This window comes from Desmodus rotundus, chromosome 4 (assembly GCF_022682495.2).
Source record: "Desmodus rotundus isolate HL8 chromosome 4, HLdesRot8A.1, whole genome shotgun sequence".
Classification (NCBI taxonomy): domain Eukaryota; kingdom Metazoa; phylum Chordata; class Mammalia; order Chiroptera; family Phyllostomidae; genus Desmodus; species Desmodus rotundus.
The window spans coordinates 104328201-104346005 of NC_071390.1; the positions used below are offsets into that span (position 1 = coordinate 104328201).

At 44.0% G+C, this 17805-nt stretch overlaps 1 protein-coding gene across 4 annotated transcripts in view; it reads right to left on the bottom strand.

The window, feature by feature from the left end:
* Positions 1–17805, bottom strand: part of DIP2C (disco interacting protein 2 homolog C) — a 433581-nt gene that overhangs the window by 14008 nt on the left and 401768 nt on the right. For 2 of the 4 annotated variants that reach the window (XM_053922089.1, XM_053922087.1), the window contains 2 exons: positions 15263–15292; positions 13745–13806 (listed from right to left, as the gene is read on the bottom strand). In XM_053922089.1, the coding sequence (XP_053778064.1) occupies positions 13745–13806; positions 15263–15292 (92 nt within the window). The remainder of the gene's footprint in view (positions 1–13744; positions 13807–15262; positions 15293–17805) is intronic. The other 2 variants (XM_053922090.1, XM_053922088.1) reach the window with 1 other exon arrangement.

Sequence of the window (17805 nt, forward strand, 5' to 3'; positions counted from 1 at the left end):
CCACTGAAGCGAAGCCCTTCCCATCACATCCTGTCTGGGGTACATACTCAGTGTGACTTAGTGAGCTGACCTAGGTCTGCTCCGGGGCCATTTGCTTGTCAGGTGTCTCGCTCACTTGGAGTCGGTCCTCGCCTCCTGTCCACGCTGTCTTCTTGGGGAGGAGGCCTCTGTGCACGCTCATGAGGGCCTGGAGGGCCAAGTCTCCTGCTGCGGGGTGGCCGAGCTCAGGTCCTTGCAAACATGGACCCGAGACAAGGAGACACTAGTCCTGTGCGAGCTGGCCTTCTAAGAGAGGTGGAAGAAATGTAGGGCTGTGGGCTGGCAATGCCTTCCCAGGTGGGCTGTGTCCATCTACGGGGACATCTGGGCTGAACTGGAGGCACAGAGGAGCAGGGCTGACAAGGAGAGATCGCGAACATCCGGGTCGTGCTTCCAGTCCCTTCTTGACACTGAGCTTGTTTCTCCGCTTAGGTTGCATCAGCCCATCTCTCCCTTCTACGTCAATCCATGCTGTCGAAGTAGTTCTGAACTGTTCCTGGTGCTTCCCACCCTAAGGTCTTAACTAAGATGGACCTCCTTTCCCTTTCTGATTGAGAATAGGAGATCTGAAAAATAATCTCTAGATTTGATACATTTATGAGCATTGTTTTAAAAATAAATTTCTATTTTAAAATTACAGATTACTTACAAAAAGTAGCAAGAACACCTGTAATATTCCTTACCTGTATTCACCTATTGTTAATAGTTTACTCCTTAGCACTTGCTCTCTCTCTCTCACACACACACTCACACACACACACAATATCGGGGAAGCATTTAAAGGTGAGCTGAATACACCGTGACCCTTCACTCGTAAGTATTTAAGTGTGCCTTTCCTCAGAGGAGGGGTACTTTTTTACATAGGCACAGAAGCTATCAACTTCAGTGACCTAGCACTGCTCCGGTACTTTTATCCGCAGTCTGTGTTCCAAGTTGTCCATCTGCCCAGTAGCCTTCACAGCATCCCCCCTTGAGTACAGAACCCAGCTGAGCATTGGGTTTTGCATTTGGTTGTTAAGTGTTTTTCAGCTTCCACTAGTGAGGAACACTGACATTTTTGAAGAATACAGTCTCTGTCTTATAAAGGTATTATTTAAAAATCATCTAACTCAAAATGGATAAAAGACCTAAATGTAACAGCTAAAGCTATAAAAATGTTAGGAGAAAACACAGGGCAAAAGCTTCACAACACTGGATTCGGTAAACATTTCTCAGGTCTGACACCAAAGCACAGCCAGGAAAAGCAAAATGTGGATAAGTTGAACTTCATCAAAGTTCAGAACTTCTCTGCGTGAAAGACAAAGTCAGCAGTGTGAAAAGGTAATCTATGGAATGGGAGAAAATACTTGCCAATCATGTATCTGATAAGGGATTAATATCCAGAATACACAGAGAATTCCTATAACTCAACAGCAAACAAACAACCCAATTTAAATAATGGGAAAAGGACTTTAAAAGACATAGCTCTACATGAATGGCCACTAAGGACATGTAAAGATGCTCAATATCGCTAATCATTAGGGAAATGCAAATCAAAACCTCGATGAGATTCTACCTCACAACCATTAGGATGGCTACTATAAAAAACCAAACAAATCAGTAAATAACAAGTGCTGGCATGGACGTAGAGAAGCCAGAATCCTTGTGCACTATTGGTAGGAATGTGAAATGGTGCAGTCATTGTGGAAGAAAGTATGGAGGCTCCTTAAAAAATTAAAAATAGAATTACCACATGATCCAGCGACTCTACTTGCAGTTATAGATTCAAAAGAATTGAAAGCAGAGTCTAGAAGAGACATTTCCACCCCTGTATTTATAGCAGCATCAATCACAGTAGCCAAGGGTGGAAACACACAAGTGTCCAACAGATGAAAGGACAGGCAGAATGTGGTTTACACAGATAGTGGAATATTATTCAGCCTTAAAAAAGAAGGGGATTCTGACATACTTCAAGATGGACGGACCTCGAGAACATTATGCTAAATGAAACACACAAGTCACAAAAGGACAGATGCTGATGATTCCACGTACGAAGTAGCTAGTGTGGTCAAATTCAGAGAGACAGAAAGCAGAATGTGGGGGCCGGGGCTGGGGGAGGAGGATGAGCATTTGGGGTGTAACAGGCACAGAGTTTCAGTCTGGGAAGACAAGAAAGTTCTGAGATGGATGGTGGTGACGGCTGCACAAAAATGTGAATGTCCTCAATGCCACTAAACCGTACACTTAAAAAATGGTTAAAATGGTAAATTCTATGTTATGTGTATTTATTACAGTTTAAAAAATTCTTTAGACATCAATTTGGGGTTCTCTGATATTTCCTCATGACTACACCCAGATTCTTGGCAGAGTTGCTACAGAGGGGATTTTATATTCTCCTGGGATCCTATCTGGAAGCTCAACAGTCTACATGCTCCTCTGAGTTTTGTTTCTATTTGTCAATTCTTTGGTCCCTTTAACAGAACATTCTCACACACAATAATGAAAGAGAATGCCACTTAAAATTTTGGCACGGCTTTTTTTTCTTAGCTTGCAGCTCTCCTGTGTAACGGTAGTAAGGAGGGGAGGAAAGGAGTTACACATAACTTTCACAGGCAGACATGACAAAGCCAATTAGGGCAGAAGCTAAGCCATCATTTCGTGGCATGTGTCACACGCCATCCCTGAGCCCAGTCCCTCTCTGCTGGAGGAGGGAGTCTTCACACCAGCCCTGGGCAGAGGCCAGTCTCACGTCTGAGCAGGCCACCGGCTCTTTTTCCACCAAAACTACTCCAAAAGAATAAGCTTATTTAAGCAAAAAGATGTTTGATTTCAATGAACCTAGAATTAATTTCTTTTAAAATAATTTTCACTTTAGCTCTGGCTGGTGTGGCTCAGTGGATTGAGTGCTGGCCTGAGAACCAGGGGGTCGCTGGGTCGATTCCTGGTTGGGGCACAAGCCTGGGTTGTGGGCCTGGTGGCAACCAATCGATGTCTCTCTCACACATTGATGTTTCCCTTCCTCTCTTTCTCCCTCCCTTCCATTCTCTCTAAAAATAAATATGTAAAATTAAAAAAAAATAATTTTCACTTTATAACAGATTGACATGTAACAGCCACATATAAAAAACTGTGACATTCTCCTTGGGTTGACATCGAAACATGAAAAACACTAAGTTCTACAATCAAATGGCACCCAGGGTCTTTGCTGAGGAGGCTTCTTATTGACAGTGAGGGCGGAACAACTTAGCAGGGTCTGCAGATGGACGCTGAGCGAGCAGGCTGGTAGGGGAGAAAGAGGGTGTTCACAGACCTGCAACTTCTTGTTGCTCTATTTTCATTTGATATCTACCAACATGTACAATTGGCCATTTAATTTTAAAAAATGCAACATGCTTGTGTAGACAAAGAGAATGAGGAAGAAAAGAGACTAAAGATGACGGATGCAGCATGCAGCCCGACACAGGGTGGAGTTTTATTTCTGGTTGAGAATAGAGTTGGCGGAATTAAATAGCAGATAGCAGTTTTTGTCCCGGAGACACCCCTACTCGTGCTAGGTGGTGGTGGCTATACTGTCCGAAATGTTGCCTGCTGTTGGATGTATGAGACCTCATCGCAGGTAGAAGAGGCCCTTAGTGAGGAACTTCCCTCTGGTGATACTTCGAGTGCTTTGCCCTGGACTTGAGGCTCCACCGCGATGTCAGCCCCCACATCGAGAACCAGAACTCATGCCACTGTCTAGACCAGACCCACCAGGCAGTTTTGGAAAAGCTGAAGATGCTGAACCACTGCTGGGTGTCAAGTGGACCCTCGCTCCTTCCTGGGTCCTGGGTCCTGACAATGTAGATGTCGAGCTCTTCCTGCTGCTCCGTCTCATGCTCTAGAGGGCTCCTTTAGGCCTTGAACTGCACTGCAGAAATACCTTGCCCACCTCCTGAAAATGACAGGATGCTGCCCTCGGCCTGACCCCTTCCTTGGGTTTCCAGCCAGGGCGAGTGGTGGCCAGGGGTGTGCAGCCCCTGGACACAGGCAGGCGCTGGACTTCCTGCACAGCATGTCCAGGAGGGCTGTTGTCCATTTGACCACCGAGAAGCATATCTCACAACGATATATCAAGAGGCTAGTTTACAACTTTGTCTAGAAATAGGAATTTTAATATGGCTGAGACAGTAGTCTGCAATGGAAGATCCTTTAGGGCACAAGCTTCCTGGGAACAGATCCCTCCCTAGTCACAACAAACACAGGACTAGCAAGGGCCATGGCTGTGAGACCTGACATCTGATTTTAGGGTGAGGGTGGCCAGAGTTAGCAAACAAAATACAGGACATCTGGTTAAAAGTGAATTTCACATAAATGACAAAAATTTGGTCAAGTATATCTCATGCATATTTGGGATATAGTTGTAATAAAAATTTATCTTCTATCTGAAATTCAAATTTAACTGGCTGTCCTGTATTTTGTCTGCAGCCCCAATTTGGAGGATTTGATAGAGGTATTTGGGATAAGCTTTAATGAATAAACCAGTAGGAAAAAAAGAAACATATTTAAACAAATTTTAGGTATATTGTATTGATTATGCTATTAGTTTATCCAATTTTTTTCTGCCCTTTATCTCTACTCTGCCCTGTTCCCCCTGGCCCTCCAGAATTCCACTCACACCCCTTAGTTCATGTCCATGGGTTGTATATATAAGTTCTTTGGCTTCTGTTTCCTCTACAATTCTTAACCTTCCCCTATTTTATGCCTACAAGTTATGCTTCATATTCTCTGTACCTGTTCTCCACCCCACTCATCCCCTCCCCATCCCCACTGAAAACCCTCCATGTGATCTCCATTTCTCCAGTTCTGTTCCTGTTCTAGTTGTTTGCTTAGTTTTTGTTTTCGCTTTTAGGTTCAGTTGTTGATAGTTAATGAGTTTGTTGTCATTTTACCATTCATATTTTTTTATCTTCTTCTATTTCTTAGATAAGTCCCTTTCACATTTCATACAATAAGGGCTTGGTAATGATGAACTTCTTTAACTTGACCTTATGTGGGAAGCACTTTATCTGCCCTTCTATTCTAAATGATAGCTTTGCTGGATAGAGTAATCTTGGATGTAGGTCCTTGCCTTTCATGACTTTGAATATTTCTTTCCAGCCCCTTCTTGCCTGCAAGGTTTCTTTTGAGAAATCAGCTGATAGTCTTAATGGGAACTCCTTTGTAGGTAACTCTCTCCTTTCCTCTTGCTGCTTTTAAGATTGTTTATCTTTAATCTTGGGTAACTTAATGATGATATTCCTTGGTGTGTTCCTCCTTGGGACTAATTTCTTTGGGACTCTCTGGGCTTCCTGGACTTCCTGGAAGTCTATTTCCTTTGCCAGATTGGGGAAGTTTTCCTTCATTATTTGTTCAAATAAGTTTTCAATTTTTTGCTGTTGTTCTTCTCCTTCTGGCACCCCTATGATTTGGATGTTAGGGCATTTAAAGTTGTCCCATAGGTTCCTAAGCTTCTCCTCATTTTTTTTTGAATTCTTGCTTCTTTGTTCTGTTCCGGTTAGATATTTATTTCTTCCTTTTGTTCCAAATCATTGATTTGAGTCCCCATTTCCTTCCTGTCACTGTTGGTTCCCTGTATGTTTTTCTTTATTTCACTTTGAATAGCCTTCATTCCCTTCCTCTATTTTGTGACCACATTCAACAAATTCTGTGAGCATCCTGATTACCAATGTTTTGAACTCTGCATCAGATAGGTTGTCTATCTCCTCATTGCTTAGCTCACAGGTGGCAAACACAAGGCACTTGGGTGGAATCCAGCCCTCCACCTTGTTTTATCTGGCCTGGCACCTTGTTTCTACCTGGCAGTGCCAAGCTCTCACTTAACTGTTTAGGAGTAGTTACATTTATGCAGCCCTAAAATTATACTGGGCCCTTTGAAGGCAACCTCGAGGCCGATATGGCCCCCGGTGAAAATGAGTTTGACACCCCTGGCTTAGCTCTTTTTCTGGGGTTTTGATCTGTTCTTTCATTTGGGCCATATTCCCTTGTCTCAGGACACCTGATATATTGTAAGAGGGCGGAGCCTTGAGTATTTGCCAGGGTTGGGCAACCCTCTTTGCTACCTTGTGATGCTGTGTGTGTGTGGGGGCATCAGAGAGGGAACAATGCTGCTGGCTTGCTCTGCTCTAGCCCCCCTTTCCAACAAACTCTCCTGTGAGACTGGGAGTTTCTCCCACCGTGGCAACCCCTGCAGTATTTTACAGCTAGCTTTGAGTCTTTAGTTGCCTGTTCAGCCAGCCCTGCCTTGCCCACAGGGTCCACAGCCTTGCCAAGGGTCCTCTCTGCCCAGCTGCTCAACTCCTGTCTCCGCCCCTCCTACTGGTCTGGGTGAATGTTTCTTTAATTCCTTGGTTGTTGGAGTTCTATGCAGTTTGATTTTTCTGGTACTTCTGCTTGTTTATTATTTTTAAATTGGTTGTTATCCTTCTTTTAGCAAAGTGTTTCTACCTATGCCTCCATCTTGGCCGGAACTTGGAGAAAAGGAACATATTGACTGGATATTTTATTTTTAAATTATTTAAGATCAACTGATTTTGACCTTTACCCAAAAGATAAAAGAAAATTTCTCAGAAGAACCTAAAATGTGCCAGCAGATTACGGAACATCTAATCAAAATTCACCAAATTTTTGAATTATAGAAGGGACACAAAAACATCACCCAATCATTCAGAATCAAGTGTGGGGCAGGGAGGATTCACTGATCAGGGGTGGGCACTGGAAGATTCTGGAGTTCCTTTACTGAAGATATGAGGTCTGAGGCCCTGGGAGGTGCAGGGACTTGGCTTAAGGTCACACTGCTTGTTGGTGCCCAGGTCCTGGCTCCTTGTGTGTGGCTTTTCACTCTGTGTGAGGACCTCCTGACAGGACAGAGGGTGCGGAGAAGTTAGAATGAGATGTGAAGACAAAACTGCAGTGGCTCAAAGGCTGTACAGTCTCCAGGGGATACTGAATGCCAGAAAAAGCGAAGAAAAAATCAAGGTAAAGAGCTTGCCTCTCCCATGTCCTGATAATTCCTTGGTGTGGGAGCTGCCCAGTGCTTCCTCAGAGCTGGCTGAAGGAGGGGATTTTCAGAGCTGATTATATTGTGTTAAATTTTGAGGAGGGAGAACTAGAGAAATAGGAAAAATGTCTTTTTTTTTACGCCTCAAGGGAGGACAGAAGCCACAAATCTCATGGAATACTTTGACCTCAGGGGGCAGGTGGAAGCTGGAAATTCACTTCCAAATGACCACATAAGACACATTGTGTAAAATGTAGTTTTCTTTCTGTTCAGTTTTGTCCACTGGAAAGGTTATCTGATTTTCAACTATACTCCACAAGAACTTTTGAAGGAATGTACAAATGCCATAGTACATTCCTGATCTGTTCAACTTCGATTAGGTGCTACCATTGAGTTGGCTAAACAATGAATTAGACTGTGTTTATGCCTGAATATGGCCAGATGCAGAAATAACAGAGGATAATATATACTATAATAATATATACAGAGGATAATAATATATACAATAGAAGAGAAAGAAAATCTGTAAATATAATCTATATAATCTATATAAATGTAGAACTGTTTAAGCTGATGCATGTGAGCCTTACAATTTGCCAGGCATTGCCTTTCATGCATTGTTTATTATTTTCATTTATTTTTTAAATTTTGTAATATATTTTATTGATTATGCTATTACAGTTGTCCCATTTTTTCCTCCCCTTTCCTCCCCACCTCCCACCAGCATTTCCCCCCGCCCCCCCCCCTCCCGCCCTTAGTTCATGTCTCTGGGTTGTACATATATGTCCTTTGGCTTCTCCATTTCCTATACTATTCTTAACCTCCCCTTGTCTATTTTATACTTACCATTTAGGCTTCTTATTCCCTGCATCTTTTCCTCCACTATCCCCCCCTCCTCCCAGCTGATAACCCTCCATGTGATCTCCATTTCTGTGATTCTGTTCCTATTCTAGTTGTTTGCTTAGTTTGTTTTTGTTTTTTATTTGGGTTCAGTTGTTGATAGCTGCAAATTTGTTGTCATTTTACTGTTCATAGTTTTGATCTCCTTTTTCTTAGATAAGTCCCTTTAACATTTCATATAATAAGGGTTTGGTGATGGTGAACTCCTTTAACTTGACCTTATCTGGGAAGTACTTTATCTGCCCTCCCATTCTAAATGATAGCTTTGCTGGACAGAGTAATCTCTCCTTATCTTTCATCTTGGGTAATGTCATTATGACATGCCTTGGTGTGCGCTTCCTTGGGCCCAACTTCTTTGGGGCTCTCAGAGCTTCCTGAAAGTCCTGGAAGTCTATTTCCTTTGCCAGACTGGGGAAGTTTTCCTTCATTATTTTTTCAAATATGTTTTCAATTTCTTGCTCTTGCTCTTTCCCTTCTGGACCCCTATGATTCAGATATTTGAATGCTTAAAGTTGTCCTGGAGGTTCCTAAGCCTCTCATTTTTTTGAATTCTTGTTTCTTCATTCTGTTCTGGTTGACTGTTTCTTTCTTCCTTCTGCTCCAAATTGTTGATTTCAGTCCCGGTTTCCTTCTCTTCACTGTTGGTTCCCTGTATATTTTTCTTTATTTTTATCTAGCATAGCCTTCACTTTTTCCTCTATTTTGTGACCATACTCAACCATTTCTGTGAGCATCCTGATTACCAGTGATTTGAACTCTGTATCTGGTGGTTGGCTATCTTTTTGTTGCTTAGTTGTTTTTCTGGAATTTTGATCTGTTCTTTCATTTGGGGCCATATCTCTTTGTCTTGGCCCACCTGTTACATTGTAAGGAGCAGAGCTTTAGGTATTCACCAGGGCAGAGCAACCCACTTCGCTGCATTGTGCCGCTGTATGTGAGGGAGGGGTCAGAGAGGGAACAATGCTGCTTGTTCGGCTCTTGTTGGCTTTCAGTCACTTCCCCAGCTACCCACAAGCAAATTGAGCCCCTCTGGTGCTGATTCCCGGATGGGTGGTTTTGTGTACGTTTTAGGACCCTGAGGGCCCCTCCAACGAACTTTCCTGTGAGGCTGAGAGTTTCTCCTGCTACTGCAACCCCCATAGGTTTTCATAGCCAGAGGTTTTGAGGCTTTCTTTTCCCACGCTGGAACCCTGCGTTGCGCAGTCTGTCTTACTCCCCAGTTGTTCTTCCCAGTGTATCCACACGCAAATGTGGGACTGCCTGGTTTGTCATCCACTGCCTCGCCCATTGGGTCCTCCAGTTGCCACCTTGCCGCATGTCCTTTCCACCTCAGCTTCCCCTCTCTGTCCCTTCTACCTCTACCAGTTTGGATGAATGTTCCTTCTTTAACTCCTTGGTTGTTGGACTTCCACCCAGTTTGATTTTCTGGCAGTTCTGGGTTTTTTTTTTAACTTTTTAAATTTGTTGTTGTCCCTGTTGTGGTTGTGCGAGAATGCAAAGTGTACCTACCTACACCTCTGTCTTGGCCAGAAGTCCCTTCATGCACTGTTGAGATGTACTAAATTACATCATTCTTGTAACAATCCTTACAGGGTAGGTACTGTTATTACCATGTCATGGGCATTGGTGAAACAAAGAGGGTGACGTGCTTAGGCTCGCCAGCTAGAAGGTGTGTCCTGAGCCTGAGGGAACATTACACTGTGTTCACCACTGCCAGACATGTCTTCTGGGGATAAGCTAGGTCCCTAGAAGGACTGGGAAGGTTAGGGAATGATCTGCGCTGATGAGGCAGGTGCACATGTTGGACAGTCATCCGGGTACCATGTGACAGGGAATTAGACCATGATGGAAAGATTCAGTAATAAGAATAAGGAGTGCAAATTCTATGGAAGGTCCTGCCCCAGGTCTGCTAGACAATGGCCACAAGGAACCAACAGAAGATGAGGTGGAGACTCAACACTCTCACCAGCAAATCCTTTTCTCACACACACACACACACACACACACACACAGGCAACAGTCACACTTGCACACACAGAACTGACCAGGAGTGGAGCCCATTTTAGCTGTTTTTGTCTTCATTCTGCCCCCTCCCCACCCACTGCTGACTAATCAGAGTCTCGGAGGCACTTATGTTCTATGACCCTGGGCCAGCCACCGACCAGGAGTAATTTACCACCCATGGTCTGCTGAGGCTTCAATTTCAAGTTCAGGTTAAGAGGGGTAAGGAAGCTATGAAAGCTCTAATGTAAGGCCTTCATGCACACACTGTGTTCATAAGAATTAACTCCTAAAACTATTTCTTTAAATGATAAAAAAATTTTCTTTTATTTCAAGTCTGCAAAATTCAAGTGCTTAAGAAAAGATCAAATTGAAGGTGACTGAGAGACTGAAAATTTGCCTTAAATGAATTCATTATAAAGAATACTTTGAAAGCTAACAGTCACTTTCAAATAGTCTCAAAACAATTTCATCATTTTCCCCTGTGCACATAGGAACTAAATTCACGCAAGGAGGAGGAGAACAAGTGTCCTTACTATGTGAGGGAGAAAGGTTCTCCATGGCAACCTGCAGATGACTGAAAACCAAACAACAACACTAATTCCAAGGAAAATGGTGGAAACTAAATCAATTTGGGAAACCTATCTGACACAGGCGTTGACAACAGTGGTTCTTCTGTCCCCTCCCTACCTGACCGTCTCTCACACGTGCACACACACAATCATCTTCTCTCAGAGACTGCAAACATGTGCTGACAACTCAGCCTTCTCCACATTAATTAAATGGTGATTGGGCAGGTGCCCTGAGTCTCCCAAGTGAATGTACTAAAGCAACAGGAGAGGTAATTAATCCCATGACCGAATATACAGGCAGCCCTTGGAGAAGTTGGGGGTCCGGTTCCAGATTACCACAATAAAGCAAATGCCACAATAAAGAGAATCGTAATCTTGTTGCTGGTGGAGGGTCTTGCCTTGAATGTGTAAAACATGCAACATCTGTGAAGTGCAGTGAAACAAGGTTTGCCTATACAGCTCAAGTTAAGAACACGAAAGCCCCAGTTTCTTTTAAAAAATGAGAATAGTGACAAGGAAGAGTTAGCTCTCCTGTCTCACCTCCTCCCCCACTGAGGCCTTGGAGCGGCCGAGCTCCCTTCCACCTTTCTGGGTGGTGGGGAACGGAGAGGCCAGTTCTCCATGGGGAAGACACCACCTCACCACAGGGAGCACAAGCCTCATGCCTACCGCACTCCCAGGGACAGCTTCCACGCCTGCTGGCACCTCATGGGTCCCTTGAAGGCTGGTTTTAGTGTATCCATTCTGAGCACAGGGACACTGAGGTTACAGAGCTTGTCCAAGGACTGGAGAAGACAGTTGAGTTGAACTCTGATTGGTCAGGCCCCAGAGCCTCTAAGTCACACAAGCTACAGCCTAAGGTACATGTGATGCCTGATGATAAGGTTGGAAGTGACGCTGGAGATTTCAAGCTAGATGATATTTTCACTGGGGAATATTCAGAGGAGACAGTGTTTGGGCTGCGTTTGAAAGAATAAGGAGAATTTCAACAGAGTGGAGGGAGGTGGAGAGGCAGGAGAGGCACAGGGCAAGGCTCACGACATAGAAGGGCCTTGGGCCATGGTCTCTGATGGGTGAGGGAAAGAGGAGGTACTTCTGAGATTTTCTGCCACCTTTAGAAGAAGGAGCCCAGCAGGACGGGGAAGGACCATGGACCCAGCCTTGCCGCCTGGAAAAGCAGGGCATGAACAACACCATGGCCAGCGACTGAGACAGAGACCTGGTCAGAAAGATCCAGGTCTGAACCTCCAATCAGCAGGTGTTGATAAAAGGAGTGAAAGGAAGAAGGAAGAGGGCGAGGGCGAGAGCAAGCAGCTGGGCCCCACGGCAGGCACCAGAGCCCAGAGAAGGCAGTGAAGGGAGCTGTGACTCTGAGAGCGCCTGGGGCAGCAGCTCCTGGAACCAAAAACACGAAGAAGGGGCTGTTACATATGGCTCCAGGGCATGGTTTTGCTTTGGTTTCTCTAAGTCAAACACTGAGCAAGATGAAGAGAGAAGTCCAGGGAAAACATATTTGGTGTCTGAAGAGCTCCCCTCAGCTCCCAGCCACATGTCCTTGCCCAGGAGAGAACTGAGAATACGAGACACAAGGTTGGGAGGGTGGTGCTGGAGGGAGGGCGGGCGGCCCGGTTCTGGAGGCTTTCTCAGGAGCGGCGTGCGTGGGGCGGTGGGGTGGTCAGCGTGTCTGGAACGGGGGCTGCTTGTTGGATCACTCTGATGCTAATCAACACAACTCTCAACCGTAATGGTCACTGATGTCACCAAAGTCCTGTCCAATAACACGTAACCGCACGGCCAACTCCCGTTCACAAAGTACTGTCATTTCCACTTCTGGTGACCTTATGAGGAAGATGTACTAGAGATTATTTTATAGATTAGAAAAAAACTATCACGTCAGAGGATTATGGGCTTTCAAGCTCAAAGAATTACTAAATCACCAAGAAGCTTTTCCTACGACGCACGTCTCCTGGCTCTTTCTAGAGCACATATTGGTCTGATACTGAAATTATATTACCTTACTGTCATACACTGTACTGGCTCTAATTTTATTTTACTTGCCCCAAATTATGCCTTTTCTCGGTAGGAAGACTTGCCACACTAAAGAGAGCCAAAAGGGCAGGTCCAAAAAACTGTTAGAAAGGAGTCCTTTATGTTTCTCTGCTTCTCCAGGAAAGAAAAATTCCCTAAGTCCCTCCTCTTAACCACCCCGACATTCCAGGACACTCATACCACAGAATGAGGTAGCAGCCCTTTAACGATCGCCGTTCTCGTAGATAAACGGTTTGGACGCTGCAGGCTGTGCTCTCCAGACCCGAAGGTCAGCCGTTTCCCCCCACATGGTCTTACTGTGTTTGTTTCGCATGTGCTCTGAGGGCCAGGCCCAGAGAGAATTGCCTAAATGTTACGCACACAGGGTCTTTGATGAGCTACTGTTCACCTTCTGAAGCCATAAAGTTTTTTTCAAATAATTTTTATAGGAAGTAAAGTAGGTTTGTTTTAAAGCCTACATGTTACATTTGGAAATGTGCATGAATCAGTTACTCGATCTCTTCAAGCTAAGTTTCTGAATTTTGAAAATGTTCCAGATGGGATTTTGCTACAGTGCTCAGCCTCCCAGGGGGGCTCCCACAAGACGGGCTCTCACCTCTGTGGTCCCTTCAAACAGCAGGGTCCAAAACAAGGGCTACCGGGCCAGGCAGGCAAGCAGCATCTCCCTGGGCACTGCTAAGTTCCTTGAGGGGAACTTATAAGCACCCACCAGTAACACAACCCTTTACTCTTGCTCAGGGCTGCTTAGGAAGCTGCGCAGAAAGGTTACTTGACTTGTATTTTTGTTTTTCATGGAATCGCCTTGACCAAAATTTTCAATTCATGTAAAGAAATGTGTTGATATTTTATGAAGTGCAAAATTATGCCCAAAGAGAAAAAGAATCAAGTGCTCTGGTTAAACTTAGAAAAGGCAATTCTGGTCACACCTGGCTATGGTGCAACAATTTCCATTTGTATCTTACGATAAAAAGTCAACTGGCCTATTGGGTATGTTAACAAAACAGAATGTGGAGAGAGTTTAAGTTCAAGCCAACTTGCCCACCTCTACTGCTTTATTCATAAGATGACTGACTGTATGTAGTTGGAGGAGAAAAATGTTGCTGCCCCTCCTTTTCCAGGGGGGACCTGCACGCCTAGCAACCGAGAACACATCACAAGTGCATCATACCTGTCATGCCTCAGAGCTCTCATGTCAACATAGACGGTGGTGGGATCAGGTCCTGAGGTCCCCTGCAAGCAAGGACACAGTGTGGTTAACTCATGTATGTGTGGGGGGAATCTGGGTCTGTTTCCTACAAGTTAGTAATATTTTAGGTGAAATCTGAAACTGAACAAAAGCTAAAAGCACTGAAACCACACCTCTCCATGATACCTGTTGGCTTTCAGTTTCATAGCCTCAATTCTCAAAGGAACTTATTAGAATAATACTGGACTTTCACACAGCTTGACTGTCAGTCACATTTAGAAAATAAGAAAAGAGGCATGCCACATGTCTTTCCAAAAAAAAAAAAAAAAAAAAAAGGCTGGCTGGGCTGAGACAACACTGGCCTAGCCAAAGCAGGCTGTCGAGGATACAAGCTTCAATTGCTGAGAAATTTGGCTGTGTGCATCCAAAAATATCAAGAGCTCAGGAAACTGAAGGAGAACACGTGACATGAATGGACAGATTAAGGAAAAAGAGATAAGAGATAATTATCTTGTTCCTTTTAGTTCTACTTTTGTCTTGGTTTTCTCCAGCTGCGGGAGGTTATTTTTGTCTGTGATGTAGGCTGGGGAGGTTGTGAGCTCATCACTAGGCAGCAGGGCAGCATTCGGCGGTCTGAGCTATCTGACTGCTTATTTAACCCGGGGTCCAGAAGTCTCATCTTGTACCATAATCCCTTCAAATATATGCTGAGTTGACTTCTGACCAGCAAGCTCTGTCCAGGTAAGAGCAATGTCATTAAAACTACATTGTAAGCCAAAAATCTACGTACATTTCTTGGGAAGGCAGTACAAAACCTTGGGTAGAAAAAGATGGAACTGAAAACAAATTTGCCAAAAATAAGGGACCCCCTCAGAATTTATTTGAAGAACTAAAATCCTTCAGGAGAGAATTTTAATTTTGTACCAAAGGCATGTTCATATAAAAAAGATAAAAATAAAGATACTTTCATTAACACACACTATCCTACTAAAGAACCCTGGTCACTGGGATCGCACCACCAAGGCAGAGCGCACATGCAGCCAGCTCAGGCTGGAAGCTCACTCTACAGTACAAGGCAAAGAGCATTCTTCCTAACCTGCGACTATTCAGTGGAGCTGTGTCACAGACTAGTCTGACTGGAGAAGTGGTTTGATGTTCTGAGAAATGCAAAACACATAACCACAGAGGGCCAATTAGTAAGTAAACAAAGGAGAAAACAGATCACTAAGAGAGGAAAATGAAGTAAAATGGAGATGGCCCCAAAGTGGCAAAGAAATCACTGATCCTGTACAATGAACGAAAGTACAGCATTCGCCACAAGTGTGAAGCACTTGGATAGATTGGAGGAACGACTTCTCATTGGCATTAGCCCTCTTGACCACGTGGTCTGTAAACCCCAGTCAGTCTGTGCACTCAACTCCTAGCCTGCACCCCTGTGGGGAGCGGACAGGCCGGTGGTGGGTGGGTAGGCACTGGCGTGGAGAAAGAGGAACTCCCTACCTGCTCGGCCAGCTTCCACAGTCTGTGGGGCTATAGCAGCAGGAGGTGGGGAACAAGAGAAAGGAGAGACACCAGACCAACAAAAACCACAAACAATCAACACACAACAGACACAGAAACAAAACAACCCAACAATCAAAAATGGGATGAAGAAGAGGAAGGGGTGGGGAGGAGAATGCAAAAAGCGGGGAACAAAGTAAAAAGAAGATCAAAAACAATGTCAAATATGGAATTGTTAAAAATCAATCACTGTACCATTAAAGGCTAAAAAAATCTTTTAAAAATGTCAACATATCCGCAAAGCAACAGAAGAGAGTAATAGATGACTGGCCATGGACACACAGACCTGAGTACTTTTTTTTTTTTTTTTTAAGCACATAAGGCTCAATGGTGTTCCTGGCTAGTTTAATTTTATGGTACTTTTTTAAAAGTTCCTTTTCTGAGAGAAGTAGGGAGTATGAATTTGAAGTTGAGTGTCCCTCTGAAATAGTTCCAAGTTTCCTGTTACAGTCATGAAGGGAGCCTCGAGGCTTTTACATCTAAACCCAGGGTACCCAGCCCTCCTCATCAGGTACAAGAAAGAGGCCAAAGGACATCTGCAGCATGAAGGGACCAAACCCCAGGACACCAGACTCCTGTGTGGTCCAGCTCAGCATCCTGTGCCAGCCCTCATGGCTGCCATCCCTGAAGACATCTCCTTCCATTTTCTTTTCACCTTCTACGGTTTTGATAGCCAACTCTACCCCTATTAAATTACCCACATCAGCCCTGGCTGGTGTAGCTCAGTGGATTGAATGCCGACCTGTAAACCAAAGGGTTGCTGGTTCAATTCCCAGTCAGAGCACATGCCTGGGTTGCAGGCCAGGTGCCCGGTAGGAGGCAACCACACATTGATGTTTCTCTCCTTCTCTCTCTCCCATCCCTTCTCTTTAAAAATAAATAAAATCTTTTAAAAAATTATTCACATCAGCATAGTCAGAAAACTCCAGAAAGCAACAATTCAGGCAAACTCCTTTGATACAATCTGTTTTTCCATAGGTGACTTAGGTATCTTTTCCAAATATCCCCAGAAACAGAAGAAGTAGAAGTTACCCCATGGGCACCTGGGTTGATTCACAGTTGCTGTGTCTGTACGGCCTCACCCAGCCCTCTCCCTGCAATCACATTCGTAGGCGGGCTCCAGAGGTGACAACAGCAACAATAAAACGGCAGCCTTATCTTGCTGATAACCAAAGGCAGACAGAAAAATGACCACCACTCAACCTGGAGGTGAGTCTTAAAAAAAATCAGTGGTTCCAGATGTAGAATGATGACCCCACCACCTCCTCTGTTCCTCCCTTCATGATGGTAACCATGGCTACTGCCTTTTCTCAGCACCTTTACCTTTAGGAAACTGAGGCAGGACTCAAAGATAGAGAAGAACGGTTAGTGACAGTGTGTGCCCTTGGAAGGCACACGAGACATTTGAACAATGGTTTAAATAATGTCCTTTGTGATTATTCTAATTCATACATTTTGTTATAATGGCTCAAATTTATATTTTGAAAGAATACATGTGGTCAGGAACTAGTTTCCTAACTTGTAGATGTGCAGAGATGACACAGCCTCTGGAGCAAAACTGTCCCCTATATTATTAAGGGTACGTGAAGACGACGACAGGGAGTTACCATGTAGGGTGTTTCCAAGTTTCAAAAACACTAAAGGACCAGAATCTGAGACCATAAGATACATGTTAGGAGTGCTCATTTAACAAAACCTCCACTGCCAAAGAATGCAAGCTGGATTTCCTTCAAGTAAAGGGGTCTCTAATGCACAGAACTAGTTCCAAATACTTAAAAATCATTAAATACTTGGACCAGCAGGAAAGCAAAGTTATTCATTTCAACCAAAGCTTATCAGAAATGAAAAAAAAACACTTTTAAAATTGCAAATTATATTTACCAGAAAAGAGTGTCAATTTTAAAATTCAATTGTATAATACAAAAGTTACTCATGGAATTATTAAATTATATGATTTATACAATATTTATATAAATTATACTAAAATTATTTTTTCTTATTGGTATAAGAGTGTCACAGCAGTGAGGTATTAAGCACTTACTGGACGAGTGAACTACATTCAAGTCTCAGCTACAGGTACGCAAACTCACATCTCAAACGGCACAGAACACCCAGCACATACTTGTCCTATCCAGGGCGCTTTTGCTCTTCAGCGATTCACATATTAGTACACAGATCCTTAACTTTACGTAAAAGTTCTGAGTGGAAATGTGTGAAGTAACACAATTTCCTGACGTAGGTGTATCAGCTAGGCTGGGTGTTTCAAGAGTCAAGGAAGTTCTCCCTCAAGGGAGGTCACAGGGGGAGTTTCTGCAGGAGGGGGTCCTGGGGGTCTACACCTGCAGTGCTTGGGCACAGCACTGGATTCACCACTGGGCCACACCAGCAGCTGGATGTTAAGAAGGATTTTCCACGTGTGTGACGCCAAGCCACGTTCTTTGGCCCTCCTGGTAGATGTGTGTATTAACGACAATCTTTTTCAA